This window comes from Plectropomus leopardus, chromosome 8 (genome assembly GCF_008729295.1).
Source record: "Plectropomus leopardus isolate mb chromosome 8, YSFRI_Pleo_2.0, whole genome shotgun sequence".
Classification (NCBI taxonomy): domain Eukaryota; kingdom Metazoa; phylum Chordata; class Actinopteri; order Perciformes; family Serranidae; genus Plectropomus; species Plectropomus leopardus.
The window spans coordinates 4018135-4033886 of NC_056470.1; the positions used below are offsets into that span (position 1 = coordinate 4018135).

A 15752-nucleotide genomic window follows, 5' to 3' on the forward strand; every position below is an offset into this window, starting at 1 on the left:
AATAAGACATACACACTAAATTAAGTGCTTGTTATAAATGTCACAATGGTCAAACTATCGTACAAGCCCATTTTTCTTTTTAAAATTTAACAAATTAGTTAGTGGTTAATGGGTGTCAGCCCTGATTCAACATAAATAAAGGAACAAGAGAGAAAAGCAAAGAAACAGATATTCATACCTCCCAAAGAAGACAACCTTCATATGCCTGCGGGCCAGTACTTCTCCAATCCCTGCCACCTTGGCAAGGTAACTACGAACCTCCTGGACCTGCTCCTCTGTGGTGACTGGGTCCAGCTCTTCATTTTTGTAAGTATCTAAGACATGGAGGGCATCAAAGAAAGGTTACTCACTTCAGTTACATGTGGAGTCTCCAAAGAAAGGCTCTGCAGTCTGACAGTATGAGCTCACACTACATCAGATTTGGTATTTTTATAGCCTGCTGTCAAATATGATGCTGCATGTAGCACTATTCTCATTACCGGGTGTGTCTATAATGCCATTCATGCCAGATATGACACATTTGTGTATCCTTGAGTGCCAACCAAAGTTTTCTTCCTCTCTGCCTTTGCCGGTGCATGAATAAGTTTCTTGTTCATGTTGCCACCATCAAAGCCATTTTCATAGTCTTTCTCACCCATCCTGGAAAACTCTACAGCCCATTCTATTTTTTATAGTTTACCGCACCCCCAGTTCACACTCTAAATTTTTATCCGAATTCTCAGAGTTTATATCAAGTTTAGTGTTTAAATCAAACAAAGTTGTTAATATAGGTGATTTCAACATTTACGTGGATTAATAATGATAGCCTCAGTATTGCATTTTTCACAATATTGGATTCAATTGGCTTCAGTAATTGTGTACATAAAACCACCCACTGCTTCAACTACACCCTAAATCTTGTCCTTGCGTACGGCATCGATATTGAAGATTTAATAGTCTTCCCTGAGAATCCCTCTCTGTCAGACCATTATTTAATAAACTTCGATTTTTTGTTACTTGATTACACACCTCTCAGCAAGAGTTACTATATTAGATGTCTGTCGAATAGTGCAGTAGCTTAAATTAAGGAACTGATTCCTTCAGCGTTAAACTCATTACCATGTCTCTATGTGACACTTTTACCAATTTAAATCATTCTCAAATTGATTGTCTTGTTGATAGTGCTACTGGCTCAATGAGATCAGCTGTTGACTCCATTGCACCTTTCAAGAAGAAAATAATGAAACAAAGAAAATTAGCTCCATGGTTTAACCCACATATTGCAAATTAAAACAAATATCGCAAAAAGCTGAAAGAAATTGGCGTTTAACCAACCTGAAAGTGTCCCATTTAGTCTGGCGGGACAGTCTTAAAACATATAGAAAGGCCCTCTGCCAGGCCAGAGCAAACTATTACTCATTGTTTATTGAAAACTAGACAAAACCTCACACTCGTCCTACTGGAGCCCTTTTTGTCCCTATTGACTATCATTAAAAGCACTTATTTTAACATGAAATTCGTTATGTTGGGAATGCATCCAGAACTTAGGCCTTCAAATTTGTAGTTTTTAGTGTTTTTCATCTGATCCACTCATTTCTTATATGATTTATTTGCAGAGACATCACATGGTATTTGCAATGGGTTACACTAGATGGCGCAAAATGCTATTTTTATGGTTATAGAGATTTCCAGGCCATTGAAGCAAGTCTTTTCATTTTAAAATTGTGTCTTTGTATCCCTATGCATATGTAAGGATTGTGTGTGTGTGGCCGGGGGGTGGGGGGTGGGTTGGGGCGGGGGGGCACATAAAAGATGTAGTCTGTAAAATCAATGGTTCTCACAGCATTTTCTATGATTCAAGTATTTGAAGTGAAAAGATAAAAAAGTGAGTAAAAATCCCTTACATCAACATGACATCATAATAAAAATTTGGGAACCAACAACCAGCAAATGCGATCAGAGTGTAAACAAGGCAGCCAGGTGCCTTAAATTGTTTATGCAGGTGCACCTGAGAAGTTATAAATTAAAATGTAAATAAACTGGCTTTTAGAGGGTTAAAATTATAAAAAAAAATATATATATATATATATACATATTAGCTATATATGATGAGGACTGGAGTTAATGACCAAAAAAAAACAAACAATTATTTTTCTTTTTAATATTTTTAAATATGATCCAGTGACCTAAAAGGGCCTTAAGGGGAAGAGTGTGATTTTTTTGTATTTTTTGTAATAGCACAAAAAGTAATAATCTATTAAAATCAGTGTTGTTGCTAATTGTTGACATAACCCAGACTGATAATCTCCGCACAAAAAACCCCACTTTGTGTTCATCAATCAGAAAATAATTCATTTTTTGTGTAAAAAAAAAAAAGTGGCATTATGTAAATAAACTGGCATTTAGAGGGTTAAAATGATAAAAATGAATTCGCATTTGCTATACGTGATAAGGACTGGAATTAATGACCAATGATTTTCATTTTTAATATTTTAAATATGATACAGTGACCTAAAAGGGCCTTAAGAGGACAAATGTGATTTTTTTAAGGAGGACCTGAGCTTTAAAAGTATTTGCATCTTTCTACTGCAGAGACGGCCTAGATATATTAAAAAGACATCCTTCCAGCAGTGAAATACTTCGTTATGTTGAATCATTACTACAGTGGCCCCAGGTTTGAGGCTGTCCTGGCACTTTGCCATGTCAACCCCTCTCTCTTCCCAGCCTTTCCTCTCTCTCTCTCTCTCTCTCTCTCTCTCTCTCTCTCTCTCTCTAGCTCTTGGCACAAATGCCAAAAAAGATATTTTACAAATAAATAAAAGCAAATGAATGGTGGGAGGTTACCATCCAGAAATGAAGCACTCTCCTTGATGTAGGCCCCCAACTGTTCAAAGATCCCGTTGATCTTCTTCTTTGCTGTGACAAAGTGCTTGAGTGGCGATGCATTCACTTCTGCCATCAGTCTCTTATCCTTCTTGCTGTGGACTGCGTTGGTGTTGGGTCGAGGGAAAACCAAAGACATGGCACTGGACAGGAGATGAAAAAAAAGATGAGCTTTAACCTTCTGTAATTCTATAACTTGCTTTGGTTTGGTTTAAATATCAAATATTTGTCTGTTTTATTTTTTTTGTTTTAGCTTTGTGACATAACTTGTTTTTATTTGTGACAGTTGGTGTATGAGCAGTATAGTATAGCACAGCTTGTTAGACAGCTTTAAGCAGTGTTTCCCCTACATGCATTCAGCAGCGGCAACATATAAAAAAAACTCCCCATATATAACTCACTATCTCAGCTTCAAGCAAACAGAATCAGCTGAAGCTGACAGTGATATGCCTTAAGGCCTCAGTTATACCCGCACTATTTTGATGCAAAAAGAATGTACTAGTTAGGCCCGAGCACCGAATGGTGCCAGGACCCTATTGTAATTGTAAGGATTATTAGGGTCCAAGCACTGAACGGTGCGAGGACCCTCTTGAAACTGAAGGAATTATTATTAGGGCCCCAGCACCGAACGGTGCCATACTGTAAAACCAACAGGAAGTCAGCCACTTTGATTTGAAGTTGGAATTTTGGTGTATTTTTGGCCATTTTCAGGGATCGTAATCTTGTGAACTTGTCCTAGAGCTTTCATCAGATTGACTTCAAATGTTATGGCTACCTTCATAAGACCTTTGACAGCAAAAGTTGTTCAAATCATGAGTTTTCATCACAACATGTGCTCTGTATGAGGCATCTAATTTGCATTTTCCACCATGAACCAGGAAGTAAACAGGAAGTGGTATGTATCCCTGCTGTAAATGGTCCAATATGACCCAAACTTCACGTTTGATAGTCCCGCCCTGAACACATCTATATGACAATTTTAAGCGATAATGAGAGCGCCACCTATTGGCACAGGAAAGACAAAGTTTTACACTAAGACGTCCAGCTCCTAGCAGGTTGACTCGATTGATCTCAAAATGGTCTCAAAAAATCTTTAAGACGTTGATGATGCTTGAAAATGAATATTGAGAGTTTTCGTTGAAAGGTATTACCGAAGTCGGGTGGACAATTTTGATGTTTCGACATTTTTTGAGATTTGAGTCCAGGCCTGAAGACATCTGCGGTGCAATTTTGAATCTTACTCATAGCGCCACCTATTGGTAGCAGGAAGTTACTTTTTTTACTCTTTGATTTTTCCCCTGTGGCGGGTTAACTTAATTGACCTCATATCCCATTAGAATATTGTAAAGACCTTCATGATGCACAGAAATTACACTTTTGAGTTTTCATCAAACGCTGTTGCCAAACTTACACACACATTTGATTTGAGTCCAGGCCTGAAGACACCTGCAGTGGAATTTTAAATCACAGTCATAGTGCAACCTAGCGGTCACAGGAGGTTACTTTTTATACACTTGATGTTTCCCCGAGAGCAGGTTAACCCCAGCGACCTCATATTCAGTCATAATACCGCAAAGACTTCGATGATACAGTGAAAAAATACTTTTGTGATTTCATCACACGCTGTTGCTATGGTAACACACTATTCGCCATGAAATAGAAAGCACTTTATTAGGAGCAAGGCATGTACAAAAAAAAAACGCACCGAATTTTTGTAGATCCATCAGAAATCCTAAAATGTGATATCTGACATGATTTTTTCAAACTGATGTACCAAAATGGCTCTTCAGTGCCCCCTAGAAAATTTCAACAAAGCCGCCCCCACAGACCATTAAACCTAGAGCAATGAAACTTGGGAAATATGTGTACAAGACCAAGACCTACAAAAAGGCCTCTTGGAGCCATGCCCTAAACCCAACAGGAAGTCCGCCATTTTAATTTAAATTTTCATATTTTTTGTAATTTTAGCCTCTGTTCCAAAATGATCTAGTCCTACAGATTTCTTTTGATCGACTTCATATCCGAACCATAATATTTCCTAAAGTTGGGTAATGTTATATTAAGACCAGTTTTTGATTTCATCAAACACTGTTGCCGTGTTGCCTCCCCCATTCCTCGCCATAAAAAAGGAAGTTGTGTTTGAGGTGCTAAGGATGGTTAAAAACTCAGCAAAATGTGGCATACACATCAAAGGTCCTAATTTGTGATATTTGATATGATAATTTTTGCTTTATTGTGTCAAAATGTGCTCTTTATCACCACCTACAAATTTTAAAAAAGGCAGCCCTCACAGACTGTTTAACCTACAGCTATGAAACTTTGGAGGCACACTCCAAAACCAACAAAAAAGCCTCTTAGGGCCATGCCATAAACCCAACAGGAAGCCCACAATTTGTTTATTTTATTTTAATTTTCAGGCAAATTTATGGCAAGGTTGTCCAGCAGGGGCGCCCTTACTCCACTGTTTACATTGGAGAATATACCGGATGCTAATGCTGTCGGTCAAGGATTGTTTGCCCGGTAAGCCACATTTAAATCCATACTGTTAAGTTCATAAACAGTGGCTTTATCATTTTGAACACGGACAAGATGATCTATGGTGCCAGGGTGAAGTGAGGAGAGGACTACTGACGTGCCGACTATATCTCTATTTAGTGATTATTCTGACACTCTCGGTGGCGTTACGTTTAAAACGCACCAAGACACACATTCAGCAACGCATTTATATCGCCAGGGAATAAAGAGGAAATATACTATCGTTTATTCCCGTGCCTGCTGCGCTCACTAAACCCGGAGCACCTCTGTAAGTGGCAGATCATAACAGAGCCATTACGCTTAGTAAGGGACGTTCTGTATTTGTGGTGCGACTGACATTTTGGGTAATGTTCCAGTCTGTAGTTACACTATAAATCAAACAGAATACTCCTCCACCCTTCTCTGTCCTAACTGAGAGGGTTAGTAACACACCAATTTTATTCATCATGATAAATGTGCACGATCACCGTGTGTTGAAATCAAGCAGAAAACTGACAGCAGGGTCTAAAAAAATACCAGCCGCACACCAAATGTGATCAAATCCAAGAAGGTTATTCACCACACTGCCGAGTAAATATTTGTGCCAAAATAGTCACATATTAAACTCTGCTGAGAGTCTACAGTGTGTTTTTAGGGGCGCGTGGCTTTGTTGATCTGTGCCAGTGTTCCTGCTGTCTCTGTTTCACCTGCACTTGTGCGGCTAAGCTGTCTCGAGCGCTACTCCCTCTGCAGCTCTGTTTCCAGCACAAGACATCAGCTGATCTCTAAACTGTCACCATCTTCCAACTGTCTGTTGGGAGCTAACGCTGCGTGCATACTGATGAAAGTTATGAGATATTAAGACAGAGGCCCCGTAGTTTCAGCCAACACTGCAAACTGTTTCTGCCCCTCACATTGACAGCATCAGTGCAGGAGCTGCACTTCTTCCGTTCCTACCTTTCACAAAGCCCTGGACAGATACACAGCATCACAGCTTGCCAGAGGGAACTCATTTTCGCACAGAGGCTGTGGTGATGAGATGTTTATAATATCTTTGACTTCACATTTTTCTTTGACCTCCTCTTTAAGTTTGCATAGTATCTCAATTACATTTATTGAAATGAATGTATTTGTGAGGGGAAAAAAAGCTATTTATTATTATATGGATGGCTGGTAGATTTTTTTTTCTACCAGCCAAATTGGATGGTTAATCAAAAAGTTAATTGTGGACTCTGACTATCAGCTGAAGCAGGCAGCAATTAATAATATTCCAAAATAACACAGGAAGCTGCTGTCATTTGACTTTGCATGGTCCAATCCCTCTCAAAGTTCACATGCTGCGTAAGTGTCACAACCTGAAGACATCTACAAGTCAATACCTTGTTATAGCTCCACCGACATACAACAGGAAAAAGGCATCTCCAGCCTGAGCGCTACAGTGACGAAACACTAATTCACTGCTGCGTGCAGTGTTGCCCTTTCTCAGAGAGACGCAGTCGCATCAGTCAGCGTTCAGCGAGTAGCCTCGTTGTGCACTGAGGAGCGAGGGCCCATTCAGCGCTGCTTGCAGCTTTAATTCTTATTACTTTTGTTAGAGAAAAGTTATAGTGTTTTTCAAATTGCACTAATTTTACTGTAAGATCTTTTGTTGGACTGCTAGGTTTGTGGTCTGTTACTGTGACAAAGAGTAGCTGTTTTGTTAAGTGACTTGAATTATACATAGTATTATCTATTTTGCTGTTGGACTGCTAAATGTAGATTGTACTACATTCCTTTTACTTGAGTCGAACAAGCTCTTGCATTAACTTTATTTTGGAGGGACTTTATTTCAGACTGTAAAACACAGATTACCAGTTAGGACTGGAGTATTTTTTGTTGGGAAATAATGCCCTGCAATGTATGACAAATTTTAAAATGTTATTTTCTGTAAATTGTATTAATCGAGTAATAAAAAAATAATAGTTAGATCAATTTAAAAAATCAATAGATTAATCGATTAATCAATAAAAAAATAATCGTTAGGTGCAGCCCTACATTTTACTAAACATAATTCATTTACACCTGTGTACAAATGTGTGTTTAAAGTCCTTCCCATGTCAGCAAACACACTAGATTTCTTCTGGCAGTACAAAATAAAACTCTTGCACTTCACCTGTCGAGAAAAAATCGTAGGGGAAACTCTGTATTGTTTATGTTCATAACTGATCATATATTGTATTAGTTAGCCAAAGGGGACAATGTGGCATAAGCCTGTGTTTATTGTGACAGTTTGCGTACAGTGTGCTTACAAGAGTAGTATCATACACCTCAGTACATAGTACATCATAGTACAGAGACGGCACTAGCAAAAAATTAATAACGACTTATTTATTGTTTCTGATACAGGTCTGGTCTGTTTTAATCCTATTAGATCTCAGTGCTGCATTTAACACCACTGAACATCAAATCTTACTGCACAGACTGGAAAACTTAATTGGCCTTAAAGGAATGGCACTAGCCTGTTTTAAGTAATACATATCAGATCGTTCCCAATTTGTTCACATCAACGATCAACCCTCCGCACATACTAAGGTCTGCTTCAGAGTACCACAGGGTTCTGTGCTTGGACCAATCCTTTTTACTTTATATGCTTCCTCTAGGCAACATAATTAGAAAACTCTACAAATTTCCAGTTATGCTGACGATACGTAATTATATCTATCTATGAAACCAGATGAAACTGATCAGCTATCTACACTTCAAACATAACATAATTTCCTGATGTTGAATTCAGACAAAACTGAAGTTATTGTTCTTGGCCCCAAACACCTCAGAAGCTCTTTTTCTAACAATGTAATTTCTCTAGATGGCATTACCTTGGCCTCTAGCACAACTGTAAGGAAACTTTTAAAGTTTTATTTGATCAAGATTTATCTTTTGCCTCCCATATAAAACAAACTTTAAGGACGGCTTTCTTTCGCTTGCATAACATCGCAAAAATTAGACATATCCTTTCCCAAACAGATGCTGAAAAATTAGTGCATGCATTTGTCACCCCTAGGCTGGATGAGTCCTGGATGACTCCCTATTATTCGGTTTCTCCAACAAATCTCTTGGGTCTCTCCAACTGGTGCAGAACGCTGCTGCACGTGTTCTAACGGAAAGCAAGAAAAGGGACCATATTTCTCCTGTTTTAGCTTCTTTGCACTGGCTCCTTGTGAAATCCAGGTTTGTATTTAAAATACTCCTCCTTACTTATAAAGCTCTAAATGGTCAGGCTCCATCCTGTCTGTTGCAGCTCATAGGTCCTTACCAACCCTCAAGATCACTGTGCTCTGAAAATGCAGGATTACTTGTGGTTCTTAAAGTTTACAAAAGTAGGATAGGAACCAGAGCCTTCAGCTACCACGCTCCTCTCCTATGGAACCATCTTCCAGTTTCGGTCAGGGAGGCAGACACCATTTCAACTTTCAAGGGTAGACTTAAGACCTTCCTTTTTGATAAAGCTTATAATTAGGGCTGGCTCAGGTTGCCTGGACCAGCCCATAGTTAGGCTGACATAGGTTTAACCTGCTGGGGACTTCCTATGACACACTGAGCTCCTTTTCCTTCTCTTAATCCCGCCATCTGAAAATCATGCATGTCTGTTTACTGCATTACCCTTACTGCTAAGCTAGCCTTATATCTGTGACAGCCGTTTGCAAGCTTAGCTTAGCCTCAGTAGTTTAGCTTAGTCTTGCATCTGTGATAGCCATGTGGTACTGTCACTACCTGGGGCTCGCAATTACGGAGCCTGGGTCTGTTGAACTGCACTACGCTAATCCTGTTGCCTCTCCAGAGGATTCCTGCTCCCCTGTTTCCTAGTTTTCCTGGATCCTGGCTGTAACCTTGGCTGTGCCTGATCATGGTGATAGCTGTGCTGATGCTGTGACTCTGCCTTTGGTTGTGCTCGTGCTGTGGCTGCACTGATACTGCTCGCCCTGATCGTTGTCTGGTCCTGGTTGCGCCGATGCCGTGATCTTGCCTTTCGACACCTCCCTATCAATATACGCATGAGACACTTATAACCCTCAACATCATCATAGAGTGCATTTTATAATTTCAGACCTATCGTTATTGTAATATGACATGCATCTGTTTCTGTTATTGTTGTGCCTCTCTCCCCCACTCTCTCCCTCTCCTCTCCTCTCTCTTTCTCTTTCCTTTTTGCCATGATTGTATTTCATTTGTTATTTACGACATCTATTGCACGTCTGTCCATCCTGGAAGAGGGTTCCTCATCATCCTCTACCACTCTTCCTGAGGTTTCTTCCTTTTTTTTCCCCCATTACAGGGTTTCTTTTTTTCTGGAGTTTTTCCTTGGGTGATGTGAGGGTCTAAGGGCAGAGGGATGTCGTACACTGTAAAGCCCTCTGAGGCAAACCATGTTTTGTGATAATGGGCTCTATAAATAAAATTGACGTGACTTGACTTGATCTTGCCATTTGGGAGATTGCACCAAAAGAATCCCCTGCAGCCCTTAAAGCACTTTTCCCATAGACCACTTTTGAAAAAAAAAAAGTGTTATAAAATAGCCTGATTCTGAATATTCAAACAGAATATGTTGTATATATGATTGTATCAAATTCAGAATATTGTCATATTCAGAACAGAAGGGGACTGTTGATGTGCATGTAACCGCAGCCTCAGTTATTGCTTAGAAATGACTGCTGACACTTGTGATGTGTCACACTAAAGGCCGCCGCTGAAGTACTACATGTCATGCTCTCACTCTTCTTTTGATTCCACAATGCTGGCATGCTGTCTAAAATCACAGTGGAGCTGCATGGTTCTGTGTAGAAATGCAAACACTTCATGAAGAAGGGACTATGCGGCGTCTCTATATCGTCACCTATACGTAAAATTACTACTGATCAGCCTTGAAGAAATCCAAAGAATCTGTTAAAGACTTGGAAGCTAGAAGCTGCTTTTGGTTGGTTTGGTTTGGTAGGACCCATCTGGGAGTCCGGTATCTAGTTATTATTACAGATCTATGAGTGGGTGCACCGGCGGCTGTCTCCTCTTCACTGTATTAAACAGACTAAGCCTTAGTATAAGCAATCACAAGCTTCCTCCGCTGGCATCTGCACGATCCGACTGCTGTGAGTTCTTAAGTAATTCATATACTTGAACATACTGAGTGAACTTAACGACAGGACCGTCTCTGACAGCACAGTCCGACACAAAGTGCGGCGTCTGAAATGACCGAAGACTTTAATGAGAGCTATCTGATATAACGCACCTGAATAGCTGTTTTATTGGACTGCGATAGATTTTAACGTTAGCGGACTTGGGGTGTCCACCGGTCTATGAGGCTGGACTCAGCTGTGACCTTTCACACAATTTGAAGGTAACACTGTAACGATGATGTGAATGCCTTCTACGTTCAGGTACGAAATGTAACAGTGACACAAACACAAACTGAAAAGCGACAGAGGCACAACCAGCAGAATGATATAAAATTGACGTTATATAACATATTTTCAAATTGATGTCATTATGCTGTATCCTACATTAGCTTAAATCGCTTACATCAGTCAGATGTCCATCTGTCCTTATTCTTTAATATTGACGTTACTTAGCTGTGACCTTACTGGTCCTGTCTGGCATGACTACACGAGGTGGGAACGAATCCGTGCTAAATGACAAGCTAGCTAGCAGTCCAGTGACGCGAGCTTTGATTAGCAGCTAGCTAGCGAACTACAGTAACGTTACCGAAGGCATTGTAATATGTTTCAGTTAGGGACTTACCGTGGATAGGGGTCGTTCCTCACAAATAGTCCTCTTGCATTCTGCCCCCTCGGCTTTTGAAATCTTGGCTGGCTAACTAGTTAGTAACGCTTCTAACGTTACGCGACTGGATGTTAGTAATGAGTTAGCTGTCTATGCTAAGTGAAGGGGGCGTCGCAGAATGTTCCAAGCAACGCAGACTCGATAACAAGCTGCTATGCAGCACTGACAGTGACTCGGACAACGCACTTGGACTCAACAAGCTTCAATAAATAAACACTAAACTACTTTTTTTGCTGTTGCCCAAATATCACGTCGTTTCAGCCCATCAACAGCCACTGGGATATTTCCTTGAGATGTTGCAGTCGAAGCAAAAGCAGTCCAAGCCCTCTGGTCGAAAGTTCTTCCTCTTCTTTCAGTTTTAGTGGCGGTTGGTAAACTAGCTTTTGGGCGCATTACTGCTCCCTGCTGGACGGGAATTTGGAGCAGCTGATTGGCAGGAAGAAACAAAACCCCTAAATTCTCTCTTGTTCCCGTTACTCTAAGTAATCGACAAGAAGTTTACGTACAATCCTGGATGTCTTTCATAGCAGATCCCCTCGTGTATTAATAATATAATACAATATAATATAGCGTCTTTCTTCAGTTAGTCCTGTTAATAACTCATTTCTTCACCATATCTGTTGCAATCTATGAGTACATATATCTATATTAACATATGCACATACATACTTAATGCTATATATACATATATATATCAGGGATTTTGTTTTTCTATGATTGCATGTGACAAATTAAGTAGATGGATTGATTTAGATATATATTTGGCTTGTGTAAGTCTGTCAAGAGATAATAGAGGTCTGATTTTTTTTAATTGTTTTTTGTTGACGCCATTGTATAGTACTTCCAAAGTATTATAATTCATTGTATTACCTTAAGTGAGGTATTTCTATTAGCCCATTTGGGTTTCTTACCTCACTGGCATCCTGTTTTTTTTTGTTTTTTTTTTGTTTCTGTATTGTTTTTGACCTGTTTTCTGTTACCGTTTTTAATGGGGCAAATAAAAAAATTAAAATGAAGATCACATTACCCGTCTGACGTGTAACAGATGTGCTTCACGTTTTATTTCACAATCGCTGTATGAAGGAAGATTAGAGTACATTTAGCTTACAGTTGCCATTGGAAACAGCGGTTCTGCGTTAGGTTTGGGGGTCGAGATCCCAGGCTCTTCCTCACCTCACCCGACTAAAGCTGAAGGCCACACAGTGGTCTCTCTCCCATTGGATATTAGGACTACCTCGGTGTCTGCTTTATGTGTAATGTAGGTTATTCTTAATGTCCATCATGGTCTTTACAGGCAGGAACTCGCTGTTACCTCCTAAATCTTCCTGACTGGTTCTGATGGATGTAACAAAGAAACCAGCAAATATATATATATTATTTATTTTAGCTTTTAGTGAAAAGTTGTTTTTTTCACCACGATTGGCTCTAAAAATTCACAGCATGTTGTACATCCTATGTAATTCTTTTTTTTAGTCATCATTACCATAGTTGTTGACAGGCAGGGTCTGTTTGGACTTTTGGGGGGGTGTACTACAAAGGCCACCTGGGAGCTTAGAATATGAGTAGATTTTTCTTTGTAATTTTAAATTATGTCAGGGAACATAATATTTCCAACTGCCTCATCTTTTTCCTGTCACTTTTTCTTTTTATATTCTCCATCACTTGACCTGCTCGCTAGTCTGCTAAATTATAAGCCTTGCTGGCTTGTCAACTCCACTTTAGTAAAACACAGAAGGCAAGTTGAAATCTAAAGATTTGTTTATTTTGTATTACTTTATGTTCAGACAATCAGAAAATGACATCTTCTCTTTTCACCGTCTTCTAAGATCTATTTAGTGATAATACAAACACCTAATGCAAAACATATCTAAGTTAAAGGTGGTGAGGCCTGCATTGAAGTGGTTCTCAGAGCCCACCCTAAATGCAGGCAACACGACAGTACGGGATGAAAGGAAGCCCAGTTCCTGTGTCATCTACTCTGCACTGCCTCTTTCCATTCAGTCTGGAATGCTTCAGCTTCGTGTTGGTACACAGACACACTGTCCCATCCTCATATGTGCTGAGCTCTGCAGCAACAGCAGCAGACAAGTACTGGCTGAATAATGTCACATGTTCACAATTCAAGGCCCCAGAGTTGTAGGTTCACTTAAACCATTGCCCGTAGAACACTTTAGGGGACCCTTCTATTGGGCAAAAATTTGTTGCTGTCCCCCATCAACCTGATGTTTGTAAAGTCTGGTTTACACAGTATTTTTTGACCTATTTGAGAACTTTCTCATCTGGCACTCCTATAGACAGGGCAATAGCATGTCAGTGCCTTTTACAACCTTTACAAATGATCTGTTGGAAAAAAGATTCATATTATTGTTCTCTGATCCTCCACCTAAAGTAACCCAAGCAAGTCCAGGTGCCTACACTACAGCTCTTAGAATTACCATGACCAGGATGACTGAGAATCTTCACTAACAACACCTTGTGATATTGATCAACTGAGGTAATATTTAGCTTTGTGCTACATATAGCAATTCTGCAATTGATCAAGTACCAAAAAACCTACTGACACATGAATACGGGGTCTTTACGGGGCCTGAATGTGAAACTGCACAAAAAACTAAGCAAAACTACAAAAGAGAGAATATCAAAGCTGATTCTCCCTAAGCCAATGGAGTTCAGATTCCATATCAACCAGTGTCCACCCTGAAAGTTTTTGGCCAGTTTTTTGAGACTACGCGAACTAAAGACACTAAACACCTGCTAACATCTTGATATTTAATGCAATGAGAATGGAAATGATCAACACTCACACCAGGTCAAATAACTGCAGTAGTCACAGGTTTTTATCACCTCCGGCTCCCAACACCTGGGTGAACGCAGTAATTTCAGCTCCTTAATCGGCGAGATGCAATGATACGCCATCACTAATTACCGTCTGTGTACTCCAAAGCAGCTAAAACATTGTTCCAAATTAGTCTACACTGGGTTTGAAAGGGGGACTTAATAAGTAAGAGATAAATAACGAGAAGAAACCACTGAAGTTTTGAAAGATCTGTTCCTGCTGCTGTCTACTGTTTACCTGTTCTCCTGCCTATTTGTGACGTCGCACACACGGACACACCAACAAGACAACGCACAAACACACACAGGTCAGAGGCAGACTCGCTCTCCTGCAGTGAGTTCAGTGGCAGTGGGAATACAGCCAATCGCTCTCATTTAGCAGGTTTATCTGTGTTAAAAAACCTGCATGCACATGCTAATTTTGATGGGAAAGGGTTGTAAGCTGTTTAATTTAGGAGAAAAGGCACAAAATATGCCCTGCAAAAAAGAGGACATAGAAAAACTTCCAGAGAGAGAGAGAAATTGCTGATGACGAAGAAAGACTTTGGAGAGGAAGTTTGACCAGAGCTTCTGTTTGTCCAGAGAAACTGCAGAGAAAACAGAAGAGTGGCTCTGCAGGAGGCGAGAAGAAATTGGTACGAGAAACATCTCAAGGACACTGACTGTGCTGTCAAGGCCACAAGGCCTGCTCAAGTACGTCACTGAGGTAGACAATCTGACCCAAGATATGTCAGACAACCTCCACACATCTGTGGGCTTGGGAATTTGATAAGGATGAGCTGCTGGCAGAGCTGCAGAGGCTTGAGAAGAATCTGGATGAGTGTCTCTTTGAGAAGGACAGAACCGAGGGGACAGTCTCGTGTCCCAAAGTGTCCAGAACCAGCAGCATCGTTTACTTTCACTTTCACCCCACATCAGTTGTAGAGGGATGGTAAGCTCACCTCCTAGCCCTTTCATTTACTACCAGGGGCTGAAGTGGATCATCATTCGTTCTATGAATAGAACTGCCTGTGTAAAGTATGTCAGAGCCTTAACAGTGAGTACCCGCAGTACCAAAGTGTTGTCAGTACATTCCAACATGCAACTGTGAATCCCTTTTGACTGAGGCCCAGATCCATACAGAGTTAACATTCCAGACTGAAGAGGCAGAGACACTTGAACACAACTAATGCAGTGTGAACTGCCAGGCAAAGTGGTACTTGTTGCGCTAGACATCATTCTGCTGTGAGCTAACCTCAGTAAGAAACTACGGAGCTACAAAGTACATGTGCTTGTTCTGACAAAAAAAAATACTCTACACAGACATTTTCTCTGCAGTTAGATGGACAGTCACCTGTCACTTCTCTGAGGTAGTAAACAAGTAGAAATATCATTAAAGGCAAGTATAGAGAACAATGTTTGACTCTGGAAAACACCACTAGGACCGGTGTGTACCCGGTCCTTCAAAGTTGAATTTTCAGCATACTCCCTTCTTCAACAGTGGTAAAATCTGCCTAACTGTTACAGGTTAAAACTATTTCTAATGATTTTTGCAGAAAGGTATATGACAAGGTAGAGGTAGAAAATTTGACCAAAGTATAGTGTCAACATCTGTCGCTAGATAAAAAGTTTAGATTCATAAAATCTACCTTTATAGTTTCAATCTAATGGCACAAGTAAGAGCCAAAATAACTAAAAGCAAATACAAATAAAAACAGAAACCCATTGTTCTGCATGTTTGAGGTACAGAT

General features: G+C 40.0%; 1 protein-coding gene across 1 annotated transcript in view; it reads right to left on the reverse strand.

Annotated features, from left to right (window-relative positions):
* Positions 1-11508, reverse strand: part of mfn2 (mitofusin 2) — a 39914-nt gene extending 28406 nt beyond the window's left edge. Inside the window, exons 1-3 of the mRNA XM_042491118.1 lie at positions 11146-11508; positions 2824-3005; positions 179-314 (exon numbers count right to left, since the gene is read on the reverse strand). Coding sequence (XP_042347052.1) covers positions 179-314; positions 2824-3001 — 314 coding nt within the window. The 5' untranslated portion in view covers positions 3002-3005; positions 11146-11508. The remainder of the gene's footprint in view (positions 1-178; positions 315-2823; positions 3006-11145) is intronic.
* Between the last annotated feature and the right edge of the window lie 4244 nt (positions 11509-15752).